The sequence below is a fragment of the Equus przewalskii genome, chromosome 1 (genome assembly GCF_037783145.1).
Source record: "Equus przewalskii isolate Varuska chromosome 1, EquPr2, whole genome shotgun sequence".
Classification (NCBI taxonomy): domain Eukaryota; kingdom Metazoa; phylum Chordata; class Mammalia; order Perissodactyla; family Equidae; genus Equus; species Equus przewalskii.
Genome location: NC_091831.1, coordinates 83,670,206 through 83,682,680, shown reverse-complemented (window position 1 = coordinate 83,682,680; position 12,475 = coordinate 83,670,206). Strand labels below are relative to the sequence as shown.

The 12,475-nt window shown below is 39.9% G+C and overlaps 1 protein-coding gene across 4 annotated transcripts in view; it reads left to right on the top strand.

The window, feature by feature from the left end:
- The window catches only part of SHLD2 (shieldin complex subunit 2), a 92,052-nt gene that overhangs the window by 53,688 nt on the left and 25,889 nt on the right, over positions 1–12,475 (top strand). For all 4 annotated transcript variants that reach the window (XM_070569471.1, XM_070569454.1, XM_008519263.2 and 1 more), the window contains 2 exons: positions 151–1,692; positions 5,705–5,812. In XM_070569471.1, the coding sequence (XP_070425572.1) occupies positions 156–1,692; positions 5,705–5,812 (1,645 nt within the window). In that variant the 5' untranslated portion in view covers positions 151–155. The remainder of the gene's footprint in view (positions 1–150; positions 1,693–5,704; positions 5,813–12,475) is intronic.

The following is a 12,475-nucleotide window of genomic DNA, read 5'->3' as shown; positions in this document are numbered from 1 at the left end:
TAAATGGAGTACCAAAATAAATCACTTCTATTAATTATATTTTTGATTCATAGTTTATATTACATTTGCTTTTGGTATATTATTAAGTTAATATCATCATATAAACATCTACTGACAAAATGCTCATTTTAAATTTTTCATTTTTTTCAGAAACCATGAGTGGAGGATCTCAAGTACACATTTTTTGGGGTGCTCCAATTGGTCCATTGAAAATGACAGTATCACAGGAGCCCACTTCTTTAGTGTCCACCACGGACCCCTGGAAAAAGATTCAGCTTTTATACAATCAACATTCTTTACATCTGAAGGATGACAAATGCAAGCACAAAAATCTTGAAGACTGTCAGGTCCTAGACGCTGCTGGCCCTTCAGATCTCCTTAACGGTCATTTTTTAGCAAACTCTGTGAATAGATCTGCTCATGTGAAGGATGACTTTGTACATTGTATTTCTGAAACAGAGACCACAAAATCCCACAAGATTCCCCCGTTAGAGATGAGTGGTATACCTAACTCTGATGTGCAAATATGTGGATTTAAGGGCAGAGTTCAGCATTTGACTGAGGAAGAAAAGTGTCAACAGCTTTTCAGTGAAAATAAGAAAATCGCAGATGAACAGCATAAAGATCAGTCAAATATATGTGGCCAAAACTTTCCAAAAAATTCCCTTCACTTGGATCCTAAGTGTGCAGCTATACTGGATTTGGTCTGTGGTACTGAACAGATTAACATAGGGCCAGGAGCTGCTGAGACAAAGCGTGTGCCAACAGGACATCGTGAAAGACAAACCCAGCGTCTGGAATTCTTTCCTTCTAGCACAGTAGACGAGCCAAGATCTGAAAGAGCAGCGAGGAAGGACTCAGCCCTCAACATATCTACTGATACTGAATTTCTCAGTGTAATGACCTCTAGCCAGGTCGCCTTTTTAGCTCAAAGGAAGTATAAAGGGCAGAATTCTGTAAATAAAGGAATTGTAAACATGGAGATTGAACCAAAGGCGAGTCACGGGGAAATGAGAAAAAGGGAAGATAATTTGATAAAGCCGAATGATGGTTTTGCAGAAGGATCTGAAAGTGGACAAACCGAAGCATATTCCCTTGAACTTTTTAGTCCTGTTTGTCCTGAAACGGAAAGTAGCAACATTCGCATAAACTCTGATAAAGGTCTTGAAGAAAATACAGGATCCCAAGAACTTTTCACTTTTGAAAATAAACTGCTACCAGATGAGATATGTATTGAGTCCTGTAGCTCGGGAATACTGTGTTCCCAAGGAAATACCTTCCTCAAAAGTTCTGGTAAAAGAAATCGGACCTCTGAAGATAAACTGGGGCATTCTAAAGCTCTGTCTAAGGTCCTCCAAGAATCTAAGAAAATGAAGTTGGTTTCTAATGCAAGAGATCCTCCTGTAGAAATGGGCCAGAGGAATGTGTCTAAATTTCACGGGGTTAAAAAAACATCATTAATCAAAAATTGTGGTTCTAAAAGTCAGAAGTATAATTGTCTAGTCATGGTGTTATCTCCATGTCATGTGAAAGAAATAAATATAAAATCTGGACCAAATTCTGGCTCTAAAGTGCCTTTAGCAACAATTACGGTGATTGACCAATCAGAAGTCAAGAAGAAGGTTTTTCTGTGGAGGACGGCAGCGTTTTGGGCATTTACAGTGTTTCTTGGAGATATAGTTTTACTCACAGGTAAGGTCCTCATGCTATAGTGGTAGTTTATTTTGTAAAGCTGTAGGCTTTTTCTTCCTCCCATGTTAAGCCCTTGGGGCTCTTTCTTTAGCCTCTGCCTCTCTGGGCGCCAGCGTGATCGGTCCCCTTCTCGCATCCGCCTTGGGCTGCTTACCATCCCCCAGTGTCCTGTGCGTTGCCAGTTCTGGGCCTTTGTTCTGGCCGCCTCGGTTCTGTCCCTCCTTTTCACTCATCTTCTCCTTAAGAACCCTTCCTTCTTATTCATTCACTTTGTTAGCATTCAGGTCATGTCATCAGGCGCTTCCTTTGTTTTTGTATGGTTTTGTAAATGTACATCTTATTTTTAACTCTTTTTCCTCAATTATCTTAGCAGTCTTTTGATGAAAGGACAGTGTTTCTACTACTTTACTTAATCTCTAATAATGCTGTGCACATTAGATTCTTATTGAGGGAACAGACACAGAATTTCTACTGTGTTTGTGTTTTTTTTTTTTTTTGCTGAGGAAGAGTCACCCTGAGCTAACACCTGTGCCAGTCTTCCTCTGTTTTGTATATGGGTCGTGGCCACAGCAGTGGTCTAGGTCCGTGCCTGGGAACTGAACCCAGGGCACCGAAGCAGAGCGTGCCAACTTACCCACTAGGCCATGGGGCTGGCCCCCTCTGCTGCATTTTTTAATTATTAACATTAAATTAATCACATTTGGAAGTATGGAAAGGAAAAACTCCTGATATTATACCAACCTCACAGAACCACCAGTAGAGATTTAGGGTGTTACCTTCCAGTTGTCTTCCCTACACCCCTTAAAACGTATGTATGTACCTATGTAATAGCTGATATCTGTTTGGCACTTGCTTTGTGTTTTAGTGTATGTGTATATCAACTCATTACAACAACTTTATGAGGAAGGTACTGGTTATTCTCCCCATTTTTCAGTCTGAGGAAACTGAGACTCAGAGAGGTGAAGTGACTTGCCCAACGTCACACGTCTGGGAAGTGGCAAAGCCGGGATTTCACTCAGACTCCAGAATCCATGCTCTTAGTATAGAGTTGTAGTCGTAAAGGACATACAGTTTTTATCCTGCATTTCCACCCAATCTAAGAAATTAATATTGTGTTACGTGTCCTTTGTTGATTTAAAATCAATACGCAGCTTATTAGAGCAGACATACCGGTCATTTTAAGGATGAACCCCAGCCCAGGAGGAAGTTGATTAAGCTACATAACATGTCTAAAGAAAGAAAGTGATAGAGAAGAGGTGTGGGTCAGCCTTAGAAGCTTAGAAAAAGAAAACACGAAGGCGGTCGTTGGTAGTTCCTGCCGGAGGCTTTGCTGGGGGCTGAGAGCCTTTGCTAATGTCCCTTGTTCTCTGTGTGAGGTCGTCAGGTGCAGTCTCGAATAAAGAGAGAAGCACAGGATTGTAACTACCGGCCTTAGCGTAGTCTTGTCCCCGCTGGCAATATGATCCCACATGTTGGTGAGTCAGTTCATCGATCCCCCTCTGTTCTGATTCAGCGCCCACTGAGCAGCCCTTTGCAATGATTTGGCTTTCCAGGCCAATTCCAGAATGCCTACGAGGTGAGAACAGCCTGCAAGGGTTGTTTCTTTGGCAATTAATGCTTCATTTTAAATTTAAAAAAAATATCATGTTCTGGTTTATTTGTTTGTCTCATTAACTTGTTCAGTGTGAGCTTATGTTCCAGATCTGAAATCTGTTTTTGGAGTGCTGACAAAATCAGGTTCCCTAGATGAGAAAGAGAGAGCTGGACCCTGGACCGTGGTCATTTTACCAAGGCAAGCCGCTGTCACTGTGTGAGGATGCCACTTCCTAGCAGATGGAAACTAGCACTGCTGGGTCTGTGTTTTTCCCTGGTGTCCATATAGTTGTTAACAACTAGGTAATGTTCTATCAAGTGACTAACACAACCTGCTTAACCATTTTCCTATGATAGGATGTTTAGATTATTTCTATGAACACCTTTTTTTAAATATCAGGGGATTTTTTTCCCCATTTTGCCTTATTTCCTTAGGGAAAAATATCTGGTTCGTCAATTTCTGAATAAGTTTCTTTTGTTTGTATGGAACAGATGGAAACTTGTGGAAAAAGGAGAAATCTGTACTTTTCCATTGTCCTAATTAGGTAGTGAAATTATATTTACATAGAAATTTGTGGGTGAAATCCCATTTTAACTAACAGCATCCAATTATGCATTATTATATTTCTCTGTTGGATAGCTCATACGACCTACTGATCTACACCCCAAAACGGAAAAATTCTATATTCCAGATCATGTTCCATTCCGTAACGCAACGGACATTTTGCTGTTGTGCTTTTAGCAATAGAATGAAGAGATGCTGTAAATAAGGATCGTCTAAGGGAGCTGACTGACTAGAGTTGGAAGAGGAGAGGACCTGGAGCTTCACTAGGGAGCCACAGTGATTAAGGAACAAAGAGAAGAGGAGCTAGGGCCTGTCCGTGAGAGGGCAGAGGAGGACCAGGACACCAGGGCTGGGCAATCGGTTCCTCTCCACCCCGTCACCAGGAATTCACATATCACTGATCGAACGTGGGTTTTACAGTCTAATCTTCAGAAGGCTCTCCTTGAAATTCCTTATTTGTTCTTTTTGGAAGAGCAGACGTCCTGAATGTCAGAGGATGAGCAGTCTTGAAAGCTGCGCTCGCTGTTCCTGGCCCGGCGGTGGGGGCCACTGAGGGTTTTTTCAGCAAGTCAACTGATCACGTTAGTGTTCTTGACGAATTACTCATTAGCACTGTGAGACGTGGGTGGAGGTGGGGACGGAGAGGCAGCAGCTCAGGATGACCACATCTGAATTTGCCTGGCTTGCAGCATGGTGCCAACAAATGAGACGGGTGATACGAGGAGAAAGGCAGGTGCGCGCAGGGCTGAGTCTGGGGGCCAGTAGAATATCCGGTCCGGAACGTCCATGAGGCAGTTGTGGATAAATGGGTAAAAGGGTTTGAAGCTGAGGAGAGGGCCTGGGATATAAATTTGGGAGTCATTCCTTGGAATTTACACATCCTTGTTTTTCTTTCTTATCTCCAAACTATTTTGCTGCTGTTAATATATCTTTATACCTCTAACGTTTTATACACTGATTACATCCTGCCTGGGATCAATTTGTCTGTGTCTCTGTCTCTAACTTACAGTCTTTGCTGTACTTAAAATTGTTTCTGGGGCCGGCCTAGTGGCGCGGCAGTTAAGTTTGCATGTTCTGCTTCGGTGGCCTGGTGTCCGCCGGTTGGGATCCTGGGTGTGGACCTACACACCACTTATCAAGCCACGCTGTGGCAGGCATCCCATATGTAAAATAGAGGAAGATGGGCACGAATGTTAGCTCACAGCCAGTCTTCCTCAGCAAAAAGAGGAGGATTGGTGGCGGATGTTAGCTCAGGGCTAATATTCCTCAAAAATAAATTATTTCTACCTGTTGGTATGTTTCCTTCCACTAAATGATTCTTCTTTATTCATCTTAGGTTGTACAGCTCTCTTTTTCCCATTGGGAAGTGTTCCTTACCTCCAAAATCTTTCACTTTTAACATCTATAGGAGATGATTAGCATGGTATTTAGGGAGAAATTATCAAAGTCCTTTAAGAATGCCTTGTATTATATTCCTCCGTGTTTACAGCAGAGGGGGAAATGCATACTGAATATTATTTACTCTTCTAGAATATTATTTAGTCTTCTCTAGCTTTAGAACCACTATTTTGCTTCCTGGCCCTAAAAGATTTAATTTATCAGACATATACATTATAACGTTCGCCTTATGTGCAGAAGCAATTTTGTTCTTCTACCTGCAGACAGGCATCCCTGGGTTCAGAGTTCGGATTTGCTATTTTATCCTTTTGTGCCTTTAGGTAGATCATTTGACCTCTTTGAACCTTAGTGGCCTGGCACGTGAGAGGCACGCATAGTGCTCTGCGATGACTGGTAAGTTAACCGCGGTGCGAAGGAATTTATGGCATGACCAGAACTTTTCTCCCCCCTTTCTAGATGTTACTATTCACGACGATCATTGGGTTGGTGAGAGAGTGCTACAATCAACATTTACCAGTCAGTTATTAAATCTTGGGAGTTATTCGTCCGTCCAGCCTGAGGAATGTAAGACACATTTTAAATATAATAATTTCTTAGTTTTGAAGTATATACACATATTAGAAAAAAATAGAGTTAAAATGGTAATTTTACAAAATGTTTTCCAAACAGGTTAGCTGGAGAGTATTGGTTTATTTTTTTCAGTAAGAATGAAAATAGAACTTACAAAAATGAATGTGTATACTGTAAATCATATTTGTTTTAAGAAATATTGGGGTTCATGTTTCATTTTCTTATTTGTCTTAGAGAGCCAGTATAGTGGTGGTTCTTAACCTTTTAGGAAGTCATAGACCTCTTTGAGACGCTATGGGCCATTTCTCCAAAAAATGGACTTAAGTAGATGGACACGAAATTTGGTTGTCATTCCAAGTGGTTTCATGAACCTCCAAAGTTCTGCAGAATTTCTGAGCCCCTGCTTAAGAATCCTTGAGATAAGGGGAAAGCCTGGGTCTTATAGTCAGACAGTTGTGGTTTTACTCCTTGTTCTCTCTACCACTACTACGAAAAACTATTTTCCTTTTCTGACATCCATGTTCTCTTCTTTAAGATAAGCTGTTGAATGAAGAAACCAGCAGCTATCTTTTTCTCCAGTAAAAAAGAAAACAAAGTAAGGGAGATGGTATAAACTGGTAGTTATAGTCTCTGGAATCAGACAGACGAGGATTCGAATCCTGGCCCAAGCTCTTCCCAAGTCTGTGTCTTTAGGCAAGTTATTTAACCTCATTATACCCCTGTCTCCTCATCTGTGAAATGGAAATAAGAATCCATGCATAATTTATAGGGTGGTTGTGAAGGTTAAATGAGAGAATGAATATAAAGTGTTGAGCTTGCATATAATACAATAACAATATAGTAATGTTAGTGGAGGAAGTAACAAGTTAGCAAAATATATTTGATGGAATACCGAAAAAGTGTAATGGAAAATAGTCATCAGTATATGAAAATATACTGACTATACAAGAGATTATTTAGAATCACAAGAAAGTTATATGACATAGATGGAAGAGACAGCATGGCATTCCAACTAGTGAATAATGAGTTCTCGAAGAGAGGCAGAGTAAGCAGAAGAGAATAACAACAGGGCGACATCAGTGGTGTTTGGAAAGGCAGAAAATCAGCCCTGACATGTTCTCATAAAACTATGAAAGTCGAGTTCTCCGTCTGCCCACATATATGTATTAAGTGTTTACATTGTTTGAGGCACTGTGAGCTGGGGGTGCTCTGGTGAGCAGTGTACCCCTGGTGCCTGCCTTCATGGAGCTCACATTTCTGTGTGGAAGACAGACCAGAAAAAACTAAACAGACATGTACATAAAATATTTACAGTTGATAATGAATGCTGTGAAGGACACTCACGAAGGGCCGAGATACAGAATACCATGGTTCTGGTCGTGAAGGCCTGGTCATGGAGTGGAATCAGAGTTAGGAAGTTATTGTAACAGTTGAGAGATAATGGGAGGCCAGTAGAGATGATGAGAAATGGATGGATTTGAGATATAGTTGTGAATAGAGTTCACAGGATTTTCTGATGGTGTGGATTTGGGGATGAGCCAAGGGGAGCAATCTACTACTCCTGGACTTCTGGTTTAGGAACTATGTAGCCTTCCTTAGGAAACACAGAAGGAACAAGTCCATGGGGGAAATTAAGAGTTCTGCTTTAGGCATGTTCAGTTTTAGATATCTTTGAGGCATCCAAGTGGAGGTGTCATATAGAGATTGGAAATAAAGTCTAGGATTCAGGGGAAAGGTTTAAAATTCAGACATAAATTTTAGAGTTGTTAGCTGTGATATTGAACTTTATAATATGATATATATATTTGATCTTCGTCCCCATTTCTGGCTCAGAGCTCCTAAAACCCTTGGAATTTCCTAAGTGATAAGAACAATAAAGGTAGGTGTCTCGATATTCATGATGAACTCCTTTCAACTTACCTGAGTTAATGTTAATGAGGTGACTTTTGGAAAGCACGTAAATGATGGGAGCTGGTTGCCAGGGGAATCAACCATGTGATTGGAGGGTTGGAACATGCAGTCACTGATGGCTGATGATTTAAGCAATCGTGCCTATGTAATGAAACCTGCAAAGGACAGGGTTTGGAGAGCTTCCAGGTGGTTGAACACGTGGAGATGTGGGGAGACTGGCACACCCAGAGAGCATGGAAACACCCTGTCCCTTCTCACATACCTTGTCCTATGCACCTCTTCCATCTGGCTGTTCGTCTATCCCCTTTACAGTATCCTTTATATGAACCTGCTAAATGTAAATAAATGCTTCTCTGAGTTCTGTGAGCTGCTCTAGCTAATTGATCGAACCCGAGGATGAGGTTGTGGGAACCTCTGCTCTGGAGGAGATCGGTCAGAAGCACAGGTGGACTTTCTGTTGGCATCTGAAATGGGGGTGGGGGACAGTCTTGTAGAACAGAGCCCTTAACCTGTGGGATCTGATGCTATCTCCAGGGAGACAGAGTCGGAATTGAGTTCATTGCTTGGTGGAGTGGAAAAAAAAACATATCAGAATTGATGTCAGAATCGTATTAGCATAAAGATAATATTCATTTATATTATCATTTAAAAAAACTTTTAACTTTGAAATAATTATGGACTCACAGGATGTTGCAAAAATAGTACATGAAGTTCCATGAGCCCTTCGTCCAGCTTCTGCCAATGGTGACATCTTATATAGCTTTAGTACAATATCAATACCAGGAAAGTGACATGCTGTAATACTGTTAACTGGGCTGCAGACCTTAATCAGCTTTCCCTGTGCTCCTGTGTGTGTGTGCACGCGCGTGTGCATGTATAGTTCTGGGCAGTTTGATCCCCTGTGTAAGTTTGTGTTAATGCCACCACAATAACAATACAGAACTGTTCCATCGCCACATAGGAACTCCGTCATGCTCCCTTTGTAGTCCTCCCCTGCTCCAATCCCCGTCCGTCCTCTGGTAGCCACTAGCTTGGTCTCCATCTCACCAGTTTTGTCACTTTGAAAATGTTATATAAATGGAATCTTTGGGGGCCAGCCCCATGGCCGCGTGGTTAAGGTCCCGTGCTCCACTTTGGCAGCCCAGGGTTTCAGCAGTTCAGATCCTGGGCATGGACGTGGCACCACTCATCAGGCCATGCTGAGGTGACGTCCCACCTAACAGAACCAGAAGGACCTACCACTAGAGTATACAACTATGTACTGGGGGGGCTTTGGGGAGAAGAAGAAAAGAGAAAAAAGATTGGCAACAGATGTTAGCTCAGGTGCCAATCTTTTAAAAAAAAAAGTAATCTTTTGAGATTGACCTTCTTCACTAAACGTAACGCCCTGAGATCCAGCCAAGTCGTTGAGTATATGAGTAGCTATTTCTTTTCAGTGCTGATTAATATTCCATTGTAGGGGTCTACCAGAGTTTGCTTAATCATTCAGCTGCTGAAGAACATTCGAACTGTTTCCTGATGGGGAATATTATGGATAGAGCAGCTGTGAAATTTATATCCAGGTTTTCGTGTGAACATAAATTTTCAGTTCTCTGGCATAAATGTCTAAGAGTACAATTGCTGGGTTGTATGGTAAGTACATGTTTATTTTTATAAGAAACTGCCAAACTATTTTCTGGAGTGACTGTACCATTTAAAATTTCTACCAGCAATGTATCTTCTGGTTTCTCTACATCCTTGTCAGCATTTGGTATTACCCAATTTTCTATTTTAGCCATTGTAATCAGTGTGCAGATATATATCTCATTATGGTTTTAATTTGCATTTTTCTAATGGGACAAGACAGATCTAACAGGCATAATATAACTAAGGAGACACAAGATCTATATAACATAGTGAGTGGGGTAGATCTTATGCATAGGGTAGATCTTATGGCTATAAGTCAAACTTTAGACTCTAATAATAGAAATACATGTTCTTTTCAAGTGCCCACAATGTATTCAGAAAAATTGATCCTATTAGGTCACAAAGAAAATTGTCAGTAACTTCTATAAAGTAGAATTATTACAAACATACTAATCAAATGCTATAAAACTAGAAGTTGTTAACAACAACAACAACAACAACAAAATTTGCTTTATCTGGAAATGTTAAAACCCAATAGCCTTCATATACACAGACACTAAATAGAGGGCGTTCCGTTGGGGAAAAATTCATTTAGAATAGCAATAAAGAAGATACTTCAGAATAAATTTAAGAAGAAATGTGCAAAACCTATATGAGGAAAAATTTTACATATACCAGAGAGAAATAAAGACGTGAACAAATGGAAAGACATCATTCCCTCTTCTTGGATAGGATGACTCAACGTTACAATGATATCAGTTCTCCATAAGTTAATTTATAAATTCAATGCAGTCTCAGTAAGAATACCAACAAGCTAGGTTATGGCATCTACAACTTGATACCAACATTCATGGGGAAAAACAAAGATGAAGAGTAACTAGGAAAACACCGAAAGAAAAAAGTTATGAGGGACTAGGCTTACCATGCATTAAAACATACTAAAAGCTCTATCATTAAAACAGTGTGACACTGCTGCACAAACAGACAGACAGTGGACTAGAATAAGAAGACCAGAATCAGACCCACACACCTATCATTTAGGCTATGGCAAAGATGGTATCTGAGGTCACTGACGTGAAGGTTAGCTTTTTAATAAAGGATGCTGAGGCAACTGGGTAGCCATTTAGAAAAAGACAACATTATATCCATATCTCACAACAAAGGGAAGAAAGAGCTCCAAATGAATTAAGAATCTAAATGTAAAAAATAAAACCATATAAATACTAGAAGGAAACATGGATGAATTCCTCTTTAGTCTCGGCAGAGGGAAAGGCTTACTTACTATTACTCAGAATCCAGAGGCAGTAAAAAATGACACTGATAAGTTTGAATACAGAAAAATAAAATTTTGAATGACCAAAAGCACCATAAACAAAGTCAAAAGACAACTGGCACACTTGGAGAGAATGTTTGCAACATACACCTTAGACAAAAGGCTAACATTCCTGATATAGAGAGAATTCTTAAAAATTGAGTGACAAAGGACCTGATGGGAAAATGGGAAACAGACATGAGCAATTCAAATTAAAATTACACAGAGACATCGTTTCTCACCTGTCAGATTGGCAAAAATTAAAAAATGTGACAACACATTCTGTTGGTGAGGCTCTGGGGAAACAGGCTCTCTTATACGTTGCTAGTAGGAGTAAAAATTGCTACAACCCTTCTGGAGGGATTTTTGGCAATACCTAAAATAATTACATAGTGTACTTAGCTTTCAACCCAGCAAGCCTGCTTTTACGAATCTATCCTGAAGATACAAGTACAACGATAGGAAAATACATATGCACGAGGTCGTTCATTGCAGTGTTGTTTGTAATTGTGAGACATTGGAAAAAATTGAAACGCCTGTACATAGCAGAGTGGTTGATTAAATTCTGCTACATTCACATAGTGGAATGCTATCCAGCTGTAAAAACAGGAAAAGAATTCTATTAACTGATATGAAGTGATTTCCAGGACATGTTGTTACATGAAAACCCAAAACCCAAAATGTACATGTAGTATGCTATCTTCTGTGTAAAAAAGCGAGGAGGAACAAGAAAATACACATGTAACTTCTCATTTGTGCAAAAAAATGCAGGAAGGATAAATCAGAAACTAAAGAGATCGGTTACCTACAGGGTATAAACCAGTTTCACTAGTTTTTTTTCTTTTCTTTTTGCAAGTGGTTACAACTCATGGGAGCAGTCTTAATTCTGATCAATATATTGTGCTTTTGGAAAAGACTTATGTTCTTTCCTCATTGTCTTGAGGTGTTACACTGTTTACAGACCTAGTCCTGATGATGTGACAGGATAGAACTTTATCTTAAATATTATTAAGTATTATTAAGTTATATAAATCAAAGGTTAACACAATCTTTCCATAAAGTAGACTATTTAATTTGTAGTCTAAATAATCAGATGTTTCTGTGCAAATTTTTACGAAGCAGGGATAAATAAATAATGTGATATCAGGGTTCTTTTTTTCTTTTTTTCCCCAAAAGCTCTATATTGTAGACAAAGAATGAAGCCCAGAGAAGTTAGGTATGAGTTCCCAGAACTCATTATTGACAGAGCCAGAATTTGAACCTAGCTCTTCTGATTCCAGATGTGCTGGAAATACTGTGAAAGAGGAACCTGGAGGTCAGGAGAGTCAGCTGGAGCTGTGGAAGGTGTTGAGAGTTGGGTTTGGCTGTAGTCTGGTTGATCTCCTTATCTCCACTTTTCCCCTCTTTCTCTCATTCATCTTTCATGCTGTCTGTTCTTTTCTCTGATGCTCGTTATCTTTGTTAAGGATACCAACATTGTTTTATAAGATTCATTGAGGACTTGAGTAATCTTAATTAGAATAGATCTCATGTACGTACCGGGTTCTGAAAACTTTAGAAGGTTAGTTTTTATCCATCCACTCAGCTGTGCTAGAAATCTTGATGTCATCTTCCATCTTCTCTTTACCGTCCACAGTTCATTTGGATTTTTCCTCTGAACCGTTTCACAGATCTGTCACCATTTCCCCTTCGTACATTCTTCCTGGTTTCCAGTGCTTGTCACCTTCTGTGGGATGTGACTAGCCTCCCAAATTCTTCCTATTCTCTCTTCTGTGAAAATTGATTCCTTTACATTAAAGATCCATAAA